The sequence below is a fragment of the Pomacea canaliculata genome, linkage group LG1 (genome assembly GCF_003073045.1).
Source record: "Pomacea canaliculata isolate SZHN2017 linkage group LG1, ASM307304v1, whole genome shotgun sequence".
Taxonomy (NCBI): domain Eukaryota; kingdom Metazoa; phylum Mollusca; class Gastropoda; order Architaenioglossa; family Ampullariidae; genus Pomacea; species Pomacea canaliculata.
Window position 1 is genome coordinate 1435056 of NC_037590.1, and position 16347 is coordinate 1451402.

At 37.7% G+C, this 16347-nt stretch overlaps 1 protein-coding gene across 1 annotated transcript; it reads right to left on the reverse strand.

The window, feature by feature from the left end:
- Window positions 1-316: 316 nt before the first annotated feature.
- LOC112577050 (stress-activated protein kinase JNK-like) lies at window positions 317-16296 on the reverse strand. The gene is made up of 11 exons (XM_025259963.1): window positions 16231-16296; window positions 14668-15225; window positions 14150-14279; window positions 12094-12152; window positions 11671-11809; window positions 7012-7177; window positions 6609-6680; window positions 6046-6356; window positions 5379-5442; window positions 4948-5022; window positions 317-4089 (listed from the first exon to the last, which is right to left on the reverse strand). The coding sequence occupies exons 2-11, from the start codon at window positions 14817-14819 to the stop codon at window positions 4025-4027; spliced, it is 1233 nt and encodes a 410-aa protein (XP_025115748.1). The 5' UTR covers window positions 14820-15225; window positions 16231-16296; the 3' UTR covers window positions 317-4024.
- Between the last annotated feature and the right edge of the window lie 51 nt (window positions 16297-16347).

Genomic DNA, 16347 nt, shown 5'->3' on the forward strand with positions numbered 1-16347 from the left:
TTCACTTTGCTTTTAGTTAAATTCAGTTTATTTTTAATACCTGATCAAATCTTGGAAACATTTTTAGTTTTGAAGTAGTCTTTGGGTAGGTGGATTTTCCAAAAACAAAACACGCTGTTGTACAACAGTAACAAGAAGAAATTTGTTTAAAATAAAACTTGTAAGATACATTTAAAATTATTTTTGTGATAATTTTTTAAAATAGGCCAAAGTGAATATTTGTAGGTATGTTAGGTAATTGAGCTAATTAGTTTTGAATCAATTCAGAGCTCTGTAACTGCATAGCAGTAATTCTGGAGAATACATAAAACCTATACATTTTCATGAAACCTTTATTTGCATCTCTTCAAGTGCCAAGTTGGAATTCTGAACTGGGAAAAAAGTGCACAATACATATGACCTTGACATTCATGAACTGCTTTTTAATAGACCTTTATTTGTGGCCTAGGTAGCTATTATGGGCTAGATGCAGGTTATTTGGAGAATGCCAGCAGCAATTGTAAGTCTATTATGTTCACAAAGTAACTCAACCTCAAGCAGGAGTTTCCCCAAGATGTACAATTTTTTTTTCTTTACATCTATGCCAAACTAGAACTGGGCTGCTTGTGGATCAAGAAAAGGACTTTTTGGAAAATGTTTGTTTCCGCAAGACAAATAGAAATCTTAATATCCACTCAAGATCATAGAATCTGGATCAAGCTCTACACTTTGTGGAGTTGGTAGCATCTCACCAACAACCCTATAAAAAGTGTGGCTAGTGACAGATGACTATTACACAGACCCATAGTCTTTAAACCTAGCCTGAAACCTGTTATCTTACAAGTATCCTTGGCAGTTGACATTAAGGTACAGGAACCAGCAACTTCCATCAGTTCCTGCTGCCTTACTTTTTAACAGGATAGCTCTCTCTGTATTGCCAAGGAGGCTTAATTTTAACAGGACAGCTCCCTCTGTACTGCTGCAGCCTCTGTGAAAACGGCCGCCTTCCTGGGAAACCAACATAGCTGCCTGACATCAAATGTGGCCTCTACATATGCATCCAGGTCCACATACACAGTGACAATTCTGCCAATTGTGTTGTAAATAAATAAAAAAGAAGAGTGAGATGGTGCAGGCTTTGTTCTGATCCAAATGGATGACTGTATGCTAATATTGTCCAGTTGTCTCAGGACTCATTCAACCCAAGCCACATAAAACAATATCCCATGAGCTCAAGATTTCAATTTAACAAGCACAATTTAGAGTGGGACTATAAAAACTTTACTTTTTTTGTGAAGTTGAGCCCAGCTGTCTGTCCTGCGCTTCCACACCAACATTTTTTTTTAAACAACCAAAGTTTTCTTGTATATGTTATTTCTAGCCAAAGCCATCTCTTAAATCATGACCCTCTAAAAAATTCTTTGGAAAATCTTCAACTTTACAAAATGTTTTATGTCAACAATCAAGATAAAAGCAAGACAATGCTTAAAAAGCTCAAAAGCAAAAGGACTGCACTAAACTGATAATAGCTTCAATTTTACTTTACATTTGTTGTTCATGAGCGCCTTCATTACAACTGGTAAGATCTGAGTAACTGTAACATGGTATTATGACCTTATCTTAAAAATCCTTTTTTACATTTTGATGCTGAAATATGCTTAATAAAACATGTACAAATAAGTATTATTTAAGAAATGCAATAAAAGTACCTTGGACAACCAAGCATTAGTTAAGCGTTAAACATTTTGAAGTTTCTTTTGCCAAGGTAAATACACATTTCCCTTCCCCAGTGGCTGCAACCTATAGAATTCTTACCTTTCCATAACACACAGGAAGTTGCACGAAGAATGGTACTTTTATTAGCTTTTTTTTTTTTTTTTTAGAAATTGTGGATTCTTTGCTGTTACCCAGTTACTCACATCTCCCAGTGCAAAGCTAAGCAGCCATAGTGAAGCTACAAAGTCAACTGAATCTGGGGCCAGCCCAATCATGTCTTCTAAAACAAACATTCCCATTTCATCTCATTCCTTAAGGAGACTCGTTCAGCAAGGAAAGCTGCTTTATGAACACAGCTGCATGGCTTCTCGGACATTTGACTGATGGAATGGCATATAAAAAACAAAATGATACATGGGACATTTTGGTGATTATGAACATAAAAAGGTGACCTAAAAGATTTCAAAGCTAGATAAAAAGAGACACTATACCTCTAAAACTAGTTGGAAAACTAAGATCACTAGGTTAGGAACTGCCTATGCACAGCCCATATACTCTATGCAGTTTGTGATGATCAAGTAACAAAGACAAGCCCCAAATGTATTTACATTTCTAACAGTGGAAAGAGGACGACATGCTGGCTACAACTAATGTACTCAACAAGCTTGTTTACTACAGTGTGACACAAGGGCAGGGTTTTTCTTCTTCTTTTTTGTTTTTTAACTACATCCCTGATTTTGAAGGGGTCTTGATTTATTAAGTCTCGATATCCCTGATCTCACAACTGAGGTCACCAGAAAGCTCTTGATTTAAATACAGTCACGTGGGGCGGTTCCATCAAAGTACTGAGCAAGCAGTACTGTCGAGTCTGTGTGCTGCTGCATAATCTACTATTGCTGCTCTTATGGAGAAAGTCAAACGGACTTTGAGCCATGTCACACATAAAACAACTGCACAGGCTTGACATGCGACAATGCTCCATGTACATGGATACTGTGTTTAAAATAGACCTTTACAAAGATGAATGTTTTTTTTTTTTGGAAAACAAAAACCCAAACTAACAACATACCAGTATCTAGCACACACTACACAACACAACAAATGCCATTCATGGAGCCATTTTTGCCAACGGATTATACATGACAACAAACTGACCTTCAAATATACAGACCTTTTTACCTCCCCCACCCATCCATGCACAACATTCATGCATCCATTCACTTCCAGCATGCACAAATAGCTATGCAACTGCTAGAGTAGTAATGGCCTGTCAAAACACTGATGGCCACAGAAGTAACTGTAAAAAAAAAACCCAAAAAAACAAAACAAAACAAACAACAACAAAAAAAAAAAAACAAAATAAAAAAACTCAGCTACTTGGAAGTTACACCTCCCACACCCCATCAGGACAAATGAGTCGAAACCCTGTATTCTACATGCCAACAAATACAGAATGGCAGATACAGCTATCCTTTTCATCTGCTTGCCTGAGGACCACTGTTAGCATGAAAGACATGCTAAAACTGAAATAAATTATGCTTGATGACAAGACTATGATACAAAAACAATGGCCAGGTGTATTGGTCTAAATGTAAGCATGCAAAGTACAGGGAAATAAAACTGTGTTTGTGTGTGTATGTGTGAGGGAAAGAAAATGTTTAAATGTATATTTCTAAGAAAATCTGAATGAGTAAGAAATCTGTATCACCGTTTCTCAGACATGAGGAATGAGTGATTCCCTAGGGCACTCTCTTAAAGTGATAAAGTCTGGAAGTCGAGCCACTCCCACCAAACTTGAGACACTTTCTTTGAGGGTCACCTTGTCACGAAAACCAAGGATGCTTCTGTGTGGCCAAAGTGCAGTCTAGAGAGCTGTGGCATGCTGGTCGTTGCAAAGGTTCTTGTCCTACACCTGAGCTTACCCCACTTCTGTCACCACATGCACAGCAAATGGTACAACAGAGAACTAACACAAACCAACATGATGAGTGATGAATTGCACTGGACAGGCAGTCCCATGGTTCTAGATGCCTAGGTATGTTTAGGTTGTGTAGCAGGTGTGATATTCCAGACTGTGTGCCCCTCTCTGCACCACAACATTTGCATACTGGCAATGGCCTTCATGCAGCCCACAGTCCTAAGTTTCTATGATCACACTCTGCATCGTCAAGTTGGTTAACAGAACCACAGAAACGCAACAACAAACTGTGTGGGAATACCTGGCGAGATTAAACGTGGCACCACATCTGTGACGCTTGCAGGACGTTCTCTGTCCCCAAAAGACTGATGCACATGCACACATACACAAAACACAAAAGTTCCAGTGACATCAATGGTGGTTTTGATTAGATGAAGCCACTTTTCCTCCATCACCTGCTTTGCTAGGTGCACCATCTGTAAAATGTAAATGGGTGACACTCAGCATTGTCTTTAAAGAAAAATGTAAATATCGGTGGAAAACAAATGACATTAAAGGTTAAAGGCCAGAGCACAGTTGCACAACACATTTTTATTATAAATACTTTAAGCCCTCAAAGGTATTTATTAACGGTCCTAAATGTGGTGAACATCATAGTTTTTTTTATATATATATATTTTTTTTTACCTCAAACTGTCATAAGATAAAACTGTTTTAGCCAGACTTCCACACATCCGCACACACTAAAGTAAACATGGAGATCCCAAGTAAAGTCAATGAGTGGATAACTGTCATACACAGTTGGGGGGACTACTAAAAGATTGTTTACTTGTCAAGATTCGAGTTGCTCTTTTGTCAGTAGTCATTGGATTTCAATAATACTGGTTTGTTTCAAACAGCTGAAAACTTTGTCATTGCTTTTAGTCACAGTTTTTCTAGTAAACACCTCTAAGGCTGATTTAGGTAAATGTGGGTGTCACTTTTAAAACTGTTTTAGCCAGTTTTTGAATATTTTTGAGCTTTTTTTTATCTTGAAGAGAAAACCAAAGTTAAAATGTGTCTAAATCATCTGATGTGCATCTAAAAGACTTTAGAGTGATTTTTACAAAACATTTCTAAATTTGTTTGTTTAGAACAAATTTTAAGTTTTAAAAGGATGTTGCGCAACTGACCAAGGGTCTGAAAAATCTAACAAAAATCTAAACAAAGAATTGTTTCTAGGTGCATTTTTAAGGCTTCAAACCATACATTTGTTAGATTACAAAGCAAAGTAAAATTTTATGAGGTTGTAGATTCATTAAATTTTATTGAAGTCCTTGTTATAAAACACTAACCTTTGTGATTCTGCTGTTGCATAGCTTTTTGTCTTTCTCTGTTCTCAAACTCCATCACTTCATGGTATATCAAAGCTACAACAGGACCACAAGATAAAAAAAGAAAATCCCGTAAATTTCCTGGTTTGAATTAGGATCAGTAGTCACACATTTTCCAACATGGATGTTTTAACCTCTTATCTTTCATCATAAAAATATCACTCTGATAACATACTATTCAAAATCTGATGGCAGCTTCAGGTTTCAGCAAATCCTAACATGAAGAATACGTAGCAAACTTTTCTATTAATATCTTCATTGATTTTTAATGAGTGAAGCTGGCTAGAACATGTCTGACATGAAGCACATCATGGTAAAATAATTTCATGACTAAACTGCCACAGCACCATACAATGAAAATAGACTGGCAAATGAAGAGAACCATGCCATACCTTTCCACTCCTCTACAGTATGTTCTCTTTCATCAACAGAATGGTCATATGGTGCTGGGGCTGGCTGGAGAATAAAGTTTTGAAACTTTCAATCTTGTAAGCAAAGACCCCCAAAAAGTTTAAACAAAATTGTAATGAAACGGAGACAAATGAGAAAGGGAAGAGAATCACATGTAGCAAACTATTTTTTCAGCATTTCAACCACCTATTTTTCCTCTCTCAAGGCAGCTGCTCCTCTAAGCATACCTCCATTTCTAAATACTGAAGCATTTAAATATCTGACTTACCGAGACAACCCATAATTTTCACAGCGTCAAAAGTTTAAAAAGCAGTGATTCACAAAAGAAAAACTGTTGTATCAAATGCCAAGTGCTTTCAACGGGTAGGCAGCCCACTAAGAAAATGTGCGGGAAAAAAAAGAAGAAAAGATTCTAATGTGACAGCTGCTGTATATTGCTTGTAAAACATTTGAGTAAACATTTTAAAATGCTTGTAAAACATTTAAGTAAATATTTTGACATTCTTTTCAAGCTATGAATTTACTGACTGGCATGCTGCTAGTGAAAAAATTTATAATGTGCAAATGCAACCATCATCAACAGCTGACAGCAGGATGCAAACAAATGTACAGACCCTTAAGGATGAATCTTAAGTTTCATAAACTCACCCCATTGACTTCTGATTCATCATACCAAACATTGATATATGGATGGCGCAAGGCCTCGTCCACGGAAATTCGCTTTTCTGGGTCAATTACCAACATTTTGGATAGAAGATCCCGTGCTACGCTAGCACGCAAACCTTGGTGCTCAGTACTTTCTGCTGGAAACAAGACATCAGGAAAAAGCTTTTCAGTGGGGTAGCCTGGGTATTTTGGTCGGTTCTCGACATAGTTGCGAACGGTGGGCTGGAGGCGCATCATGAAGTCTTGACTAGGTGTTCCCAGCTGCTCAATAATTTTGTTCCACTGGTCGATGTCTGACAGTTAGGGTCAACACACAATTTTTGTATTCTAAAAACCAGACACAGATGGTTCTTGTAAACTGACAAAAACTCATACATTCGAATACTACTAATCAGTACTACCACAGTTGATAGAATGTGGAAACTGTTTTTTTTTTTTTATAAAAAAAGAGAACTTTGATAAAAAAAAAAAGTTATTTTAAATGTGGTCACATAAAATGACATTCGCAAGAAACATAATAAATAAAGAGCAGCATGAAAGGATACGATCACTGCCTGGAAACATGACTGTTCCACGTATTAATTCAGCCATAATGCAGCCAACAGACCAAATATCCACTGAAAAAACAAACAAACAAAAAAACCACTACTACCAAAAGTTTAGACCACTATAGTTTTCTCAGTCTCCAAAAATGGGAACATGGAAAAATGGAAGAACAAAGATGGTAAGGCTTGTGATAAAGTAAGAGAGATGAAAGGGTGAACAATCATTTCATATAACAAACCCATACTTCCTCCATAAAAAGTGACATTATGGCTTGCCATTTTTACCCTTCAAGGAATAACAATCCTGACCCAGCATCTAATCTTTCATAAAGCAACAAGACACTGATGGCAAGGTAACAGATGAAAGTGTTGCAAACATTAACACAAAGATCCATAAACTAACCATTAGCCTGGTATCCCATTCCCAGAATGACCTCTGGAGCCCTGTAGTAGCGTGTTACCACATAGGGAGTCATCATGAAGCCGGTCCCTGCGGTGCGTGCCAAGCCAAAGTCTAGGATTTTTAGGGTGCAGTCGGACTTAACCACAATGTTACTGGGCTTCAGATCCTGCAGGCAGCACAAGCAAACATCTCCAAAACATCAGAATAGCCCGAGAATACCACCCTTTCTTCAAATTTATTAGCATCCAGTAAACATATCATGTAGTGACCCTCTTATTTACTTGGTTTTTCTAATTTTTCACAGAGCAGTCTGCATCAGACGAAATTTGATGTGCTGTTTTCAATAAAGACAGTCCTACCATAGTATCATAGGCTGTTACAAAGAGTTAAAGGGACATTTCTGAGCTGTGAGTGACCACCAGGATACTCACCAAGCATGAGAATGGAAAAATCTCTATACTGGCAAGCACATGGTGGTTGGTTGTTGTGTGTCACTACAGTCTCCAAACCATGCCTATTGTATGTAACCATGTCTAAAAGAGGTAAGGTTTTTAGGTATTATTTATCTAGCGATAAATGAATGAGAATCATAATTATATGTAGTCTATGTGATTTAACTTTGTATAAACTTTAATGATGTATTTTGTAAGAAAGTTTATTGTTAGACAACAATGATATATTACGTTACCATTAGTTTTAAATTGAAGGAGATCTCATGAGGAATGAGCATTAAGTAACGTATGCACTAAATAATAACTTTAAGTTACAGATTCCTTTCATAGGCATGACTCAGAGCTTGTGTGAATGACCCATAGTGGCATGAACCTGCATGCCTTGGAAAGAGGGTTCGCACATCTTCCCTGCTCTGCTTTGTTGTGTTTGTCACAAAGACAGACAAATATAGAAGATGCAAAGAGGAATCGGGTAACAAACAGTAAGAGAGTTTCTTGAATCTGCAGAGGAAGATGAGCAGGTGGAGTAGTCAACAGATCAAAAAAGCAAAAGGGATAGAAGATGGACTAGCATTAAGTGGACTGTTGTATGAAGCAAGGTTCATGGAATGGATGAGTGTTTGGAGCACTTTTAAAGGATTCGATGGCGGGTAGGTAGAGGATATGGAAGAGGAGAGAGTTCCACTGTTTTGCAAAACAGTAACTAAAAATATTGTGACCAGGCCCTGTATGCATGCAGACCAGAGAAGGGGTTTACACAAGTTTAGTGCTGATCAGGCGAATAGCAGCGAAAAATTTGCATGCATGGGAGCCCGGAGAAGCTCAACGGACTGGTAAATTACATTTAAAGTTATCGGAGCTCTCAGGGCTGAATAAGTTGCAACTTGTGAAGGCAACAATCACCCCAATTAGGATCTAGGGTGGAGTTTTTACTAGCAAGAGACCTATTATGTAAGAAAGGGGGGCACATGCGCCAGTGCAGAGGTGTAATAGGAGGTAAGAGCTCAGAAGTGCAGGGAGACCGCCCTAAGTGGTTACAGTAAGCCAAGCATGACCAGCCGGCTGGCAGAGGCGGCAATGAAGCCTATGAAGAGAGTGACACCCAAGGGGCTCCCAAACCTATCTGTCAGGTTGACGGGGAGTTGGAGTTAGTCCCCTGTCCACCACACCACTGCAGGTGCGGGGTGGCGCGTCAGTAGTGTGGTTGTTCTCTTGTTGATGTTGGCTACTTGATTGGTTGGTAAGTGATCAATGGCATCCTCGGTAAATGTGTTGCGAATGTGCAAAGTAAAATAGGGAACAGAGAACCAGCAGAACATTTCTCAGCATGATGTCAGAGTGGATGGAGTAACTGGTTAGCAGTTGAAATTACTTCAGCATCTCTAATGCCAACTTCACCTTTTACCTCGAGACCGGGTCTTAAGCCAAGAGGGCAAGACACGGGAGGAGGGAAGTTTGGGTTAGAGAACCTTGAGCAAGGGGTGAGTCAGTGACAAGGGACTGTCAGGACTGCCTGCTGTCACTGTGGAAAGCAAAGGGCTATGTGACCAGGAATTGCACTACCTGTGAGAGACAGATGTTCAACACCAAGGCCAGAAGTCATTATTCTCTAAGAAGAATGTCTGCTGGGTTCGCCTGCACTCCAAAGGACCAGAAAACTTTGCACAAAGGTATTGTTCGTTTGGCGGCTATATGTGGCATTGCAGTGATCAAAGACATCACCTGTGTATCCCTGGACCAAGACAAGGCTCGACTCTGTGTTGCCAGGTGAGCAGTTGTCGCTCTGACGTGGTTGGCAGATCGAGCGGGAAGGATGACAGAGAGGTGGAACAACACTTTCAAGGGAAAGTCATTGGAGTGCCGTGACTATCAGTTGGATTATCTCCATCAAACCATCATCATGGACCCTCTTATACAAGAACACCTGTAATATCAGTGCTAAGTTGATGCACGTGTGAGAGCGAATAGTCGATTTAGAGAGAGGCAACGGCACTGGAATAGGGCAGTATGCTTAGCATGGAAAGCACTGAGACTCCCTGTTGATGAGTCTTTTTATTGTATGTATTTGCATGTTTTTTTATGGTAAATAAGTCTGTTATTTTTATACATTACATCACACGTTGAGTTTTGTGTTCGGGGAGCAGCAGGGGTGGCTGATCGACGTGCGAGCATTGTATGTATAGTTCATATGCAACTTATGTTGATGTGGGTAGCAAGACCAAAAGTGAACTATCACCCACGTGCCCAGTTCCCCCGGGCCAGTATTTACATTCCGGCTAAAACCCAGGAATACTACAATAATTGGCAAGGTACATTAACACCTTCGCTGCAAGTGCTCATCCCTCAATGATATTTTGCCACATCAAGCTTTCAGGAAGTGTGTGGAAAATTTACTGGTGTAGATAAATTGACTGTTAGTCATACTGCAGTGAGAGTCACCGATCTTTTGCACCGGCAAGCACCTAATGAAATTTCATTGCCGGATCAAGGTTGTGCTGAAAAGACAAAGATACAATGTGCCTATGATTTTCCAAAAGTAGTTGGATATACTGACTGCAACTTGATTCAAATTCTGGCTTCAACTGAAAATAAATTATATTTATATATATAAAATATTAATAATTGAATTAGTAAGGCCCTTGTACATGTGTAGATGTGCTCTCAATGCACCAAAACACAAAAGATTACAAAACCTACAGTCAAATACATGTATACAAGAACTATGTAGACAAAATGAGACCCTAGAAATGAAAGGCTCTATATACTTTGTAAGGATGAATTTTATTATCTATTCCCCTCTATAAAAAATTTGCTGAGCAATTTATCACCTTACTCTACTCACAATCCTAATGTCTATAAGTTCCATTCTTTATAAACATCCTTAAAAAGACCATTATTAGATGACCTCAGTTTGTTATTACTTAGGATGGCATAGATGTGTGTGCACGTGAGCGGGGAGGCTTACATATATATAAGCAAATATGAGTATGCATATGTGTGTGGGTAGGGGGAGTTTATATATATATAAGCAGATATGAGTGTTTGTTGGTGGAAGGGATTTTATAAATATATATGCAGGTATCAGTGTGTGTGCAGGCATATTAGACAAATATATGCAGATATGAGGCTCTGTGTACATGTGTGTTGGGGGTTACATGTATACATAAGCAGATAATAATAATAACAACAACGATGATGATGATGATGATGATGATGATGATGATGATGATGATTTATATAGTGCCTTTCCAAAACTTTTTGCTCAGAGCGGTTTACATTAATCATTTATATACTAGATCAGTAGTTCTCAAAGTGTGGTCCGCGGCTGACAGTCGTCATATGTCAGCAAAAGTGATGTTTAAAGTGATGCATTTCTCGCATTAACATTTTAATTACAAAGAACGAGGTACACGTTCTTTTATGTCAACTTATTACTATACTACTGTCACAAAAGGACATTTAGTTTTGAATTGTAATGAAACAAATGCGGCAATTTAAATTTGAAATTCATAGCAGAGTGATTTTTAGGCCTTGGTGGTCTGCCATATTTTTTACTTAAGTAAAGTGGTCCGCGGTCCGAAATACTTTGAGAACCACTGGACTAGATCATAAACCATGCACCCATATTCGCATATAACAGACACGCTCACTCCTACTACGGACACTACTCATGCACAAAGTAAATACAAACATACGTCATATAGGGTCAGGGTTAGTACCACTTAATCTTAATTACAAGCCATAGATCATGTTCCAGTTTAAATCAATAGGTCAGCTTCTTAATAAATAATAGTTTATATCAGTTAGTTATCAAATAGTTTATATCACCACTACAATTATTAAATCAATATATATCTATAATGCCATCAGAAGTTTAAAAGTTAGATGCGTGTTAAGTTCTTTGCTCTTTCTGAAAAAGCAAAACAATGTAAATAGTGGATGGGGGTCTCCATGCTAGTGTGTCTTCTGCAAAATGCAGATACCCCAAAGGTTAAAGTTGATTTCAAGGTAAAGAAAGATTGTTTTAAGTATCACTAGCGACTTGTAAACCCAAAAACTGGTTTCAAAGTCAAAGATTGGAAAAGTGATGCATCATGCAGAAGCATCCTCAAAAGTCACTTTATACCTGGGGAAATAATAATGCATATAATACACCCTCTTCCCCAAAAACACACACAGGTATAAAGGTGACATAAGGAGTAGGTACCCTGTGGATGATGCCTGCTGAGTGCAGGTGCTTAATACCACAGAGCATCTGGTACAGGAGGTAGGACATACGCTCATGGTCAAGGTCCATCTGTATCACTTGGCACAGGTTAGCATCCATCAACTCCATCACCAGGTAACTGCCATATAATGACCACCACAGGCACCATGACAGCCACAAAAATAAATTAAATGTCTTAATGTGCTTCCAGATATGTTGTGAATGAAGCAAATACTGCTGATGATTTTACAATAAAATGACTTATTATTGAAATAGAATTGTCTTAATGTCGATATTTAAATTTTAAAAATATTTTGAAATAGCATTCCTTCTTAAGTAAATGCAGAAATTATATTTTGAAAACAATTATTCATTTTAACTAATATTTTAAAATACAGCATACAGTAAATTTCATCAACTCACACATCTTGAAACTCTTCTAGTGACCTCTGTGGTGTAAATGCATTTAAGAGTCCAATAATCTGCAAAAATACAAAAATATCAAATTTTTTTATGAGCATTCTTTATTAAAAAGGTTACTGTTATGTACAAATCAGTAAATGTGTTGTAATATGAAAGAAATGTTCTAAAAATATACCAAATTGGTTAAGATAGTACACAAACATTTTTTATTTCCTCCCACTTCTTAATATAAGCTTGCAGTGTGGGCACCATCAACGTATAAACTGCAGTGAAGGACTTACTTACTAGTAGCTGAAAGGTCAAGTGCAGTATGACACTAGCTGGATGGGTAACATGTTGCAGGCAGGTAAAAATAAAATGCTTTTAAAATGTTAGGAGTTAGCCACCTGCTACACATTAGCCATCCAGTGAGCTACTAGTGGCACACCGTAGCTGTATTCAAGGCCTCACAGAGATTTTTAATAATGACATACAAGAATATAACAACTTTTACAAAAATCAAATGGAATAACCTCTATAAGACATACACAAACATTTCACTAAAATGCTATCTACTCTCCATCAAGACACCTCTGTTCCTTGACAGACCACTCTATCTCACAACTACCAAAGGTTTACACCAAAGGGTTTGGTGAGTGATCCTTCTTCTATGCTGAGCATCAACTATTTGATAGCCTGTTCCAAGCATCAATAGGGCATTAAATACTTTCCAGCTTTGGAAATACTTTTGTAGCAATTCCATTCTGACTGTAATCCTGTGTTGTCCTTGGATATGGTAGGTAGGTGTGGGTGTGCTTGTGTCTTTTTGGTAAGAGAGAACTACAGGTAGTCCTCGACTTACGACGGTGATCCGTTCTTAACGCGGCGTCGTAAACCGAATTTCGACGTAAGTCGGATCATACGTTCATACAGTACTGTACCATAATAACAGTACAGTACTGCAAACACTTAGCCTATCCAAACACCTATCCTAACACAGTACCCTACATAATTATCAACAAACATAAGTACAGTACAATATTGTGCAGTACACTACGCTTTGTTATCACTGTCACTGTCATAGGAGCAGATCCTGTCACGTGTTCAAGGATGCGATCTTCATCTTGATAATCGTAGCGACAGTCGAGCGACTAAGTCCTGCCAATTTATGTTGCTGTTTCCCCCTTCTCAGATTGCCTTATGATTTCCACTTTCACCTTCATGGTGATGGCCTTCCTTTTCTATGATGCACTGACCTCGTAAGTCGGAATGAGCGTCGTAACCACGAAACGACGTAACTCGAGACCGTCGTAACCCGAGGACTACCTGTATTATTTTACGCCTTTACCCTATAAGTTGTATTTCATGTTTATGGTCTGGAAATTTGAACAGGGAAAGCCTGGTCACACACTGGGATTTTGCGCTTATACAAGCATTCTTTTCACCATTATTATGATGATAAAGCACTGAGCACATGAATAAAAGTGATATGTTAATTAGTGACAAAGGAAAAAGAAATAGGAGATGGTGTGAGGAGGGAGAGGTAGATGGGAAAAAATTGACTTGGCTGCAAGGATTTTTGTTTCTCTGGCTAAAATGCTTGGACAGTCAATAAGGTTAACAGATTGTTTTTAAAACCATTGATTTGTAAAAGTGAATATCAGCACAATTAATGGTGTTTGGATAAATATAGCCTTTGAAACAATGATAGCAATGCTGGGATAATGTGGGTATCTACCACAAAGCTCAACATCACTTTTTTAAAACTTTAATTTATAAGTTTTAATGTTTGCAATGTTAAGTAGTATTATATCCAGATATAAGTCCTAAAATTTGTAAAATATCTGACAACTTGTAATGAAGAAATGACTTCTGGGACAAATGAGGCTTCATAAGATTATTTTCAGAGGTAATAAAAGTACAGACAACTTGACAAACTGAGTAATGAAGATCATGTTCAGCTCCCACAGGACACTACATTTAAGTTTTAGATATAAATAACACGAAAAAAAATTTCAAACATTGCTGCCCCAATAATAATTCTAGTTCACTCAAGCACAAAAAGTCCATTTCTCACATTTTTATGGTTGACGAGCTTCATCAGGACAAATTCACGATATGCCCTCTTAGCATGTGTGACATTCTGGAATGGCCTGCTCAGTTTCTTTATAGCAACATTCTGTCCGGAGACTGTATCACATGCAGCACTGCAACAAAACACTATCTGTTGTTTATCAGAGATGTTGGAGTAATCACCATTACAAGTAAATCATGGACACCCTTTCCACACCCTCCCCCAAAAAGTACAAGTGAACTCATGATCAGCTGTCTTGGAGAAGGCTACCAAAGCCAGGGATGAATCAGTTGCAAATTAAAGTATTGTTGCCTGAGAACAGCACTTGTTTTTTTTTTTGCATTAGTTAAAACAGGCTACACAACAGATAAAATATTGAAGCATAGAAACGCATCTAAAAATCATAGAACCAAGTAAAATTAGTAAAGAATATCTTAAAAATGTTAATTAGCATGTCACTGAGAATTAAATAAACAAAGCAATAAGCTTCTTGTCAACTAAAGTGATAGCCACTAACATACCATACTATGCCTTGAGCACCAGAACCAATAGGTCGCAGATTACAATAGCGACGAAGGATGGTGAATGTAGAATCGCCAACCTCTACAGTTGTGAAGTGACTGGGATGTTTGCTCGTCTCTACAGACGAATACTGGTTTGCCTGACTGCTCATCTTATAAAGATCCTTTTAAACTCTCAATTGTATTCTTTATTACAATGACGCTTCTATGTTTTTTCGTCTTGAAGCTTTAACAGTGCTAAACATCAGCTGATGTTGAAGGATTTCAATTTCAGTTTGAGGTCATCGCAGCATCTGCAAGTGACCTGATAGAAAGGAAGCAATACCCAGCTCTGTTTCAATAAGAATGAACTATGAGTTGTTTCAAAATCATCTGATGATTTTAGATTCCTTTATCTAAAAAAGAAAATCACACGCAAAATGTGATCATACAAGTTCACCAAGAGACTGGCTAAACATGATGACACAGCTATTAGACTCAGCCATTGGTGCTCCCATGAGGCAGGAGTGGTTTCTGGTTACAACAAACTTGCTAATCCAGATACACAAGTTCCATAACCTGAAAGTATAACAATTTTAAAAAGTTAATTGAAAGTTATAAACATAAAAAAATTCAAGATTTCTGTTTAAAATGCCATACTTTTATTTTTTTATCATTTCTCTCCTCTCTCTCACACTGGCATATGTACATACATTTGTTTCTTGCTTGCTATTTCATTGTCTCATACAGGTATTGTAATCAATTAAAATAAATCTTGTTTGCTCTAGTGGTCTATGAAAATAACTGTAGTCAACAACAATAGAAAAAGGTCCAACTATGAAAAATAACCTGAATGATTATGGCAATCCTCTTGCAATGATATAAACTCAAAAAATTATTTTAAACATTTTCTAGCAAATTATAACTAAAATGCAAACAACCATTTCTTGATAACCACTGAATTCACGCAGCATGGCTGTAACTGAGTATTAACTGCATTTAACGTACTCCTAACATTGTTAATGCACTATTTGAAGCATTGTGCCAGTTTAGTATGCTTTCATTATTAAGCATCTATCAGTCTCGTTTGATTTACCAGAAAACTAAATCGTGCTTAAAGTCACTAAAGATTACTGAAATTAGTGTGTTCCAGCATGAACCACCGTTCTTCAGCCTCCTCCTAAAATCAATAGAAATCATTGATTGGTCAAGCCTGTTCATGCACACTGACTCTTCGACCTCTTGCTCTCATCGTCCTTAAAAAAATAACCTTTTTATCTCTATTAGTCGTAACAACTGAAAATACAATAATTCCAAAACTCGTTTTAATTCTTTCCACACCTACGTGTATAAAAGCCTACGCCTTCCTAAAGTTTTTAAAGGATATCACAACGGCCAAATAGCAGACAGGGCTATGGTTGTGGCAAGACCTCAGCAGAGGTTGATCGAACTTAAAAAACTTTGACATTAACGACATGTAATTTACGTTCGAACATATTACAGTGTTCAGATTAGAGGTAAGATGGTCATTAAAAGGTTTTTGTTCTCGCGATGAGGAAGTAGGCTTTTGTGTTCTCCACTCACCCGACTGAACGAAATGAAGCACTGTGGAAGCTGCGATCTGACGTCAGCATATAGTGTGGGCTTTACATTATCGTGAAGCCGAGATTTGTAAACACTTTTTATATTTAAATTTACTCA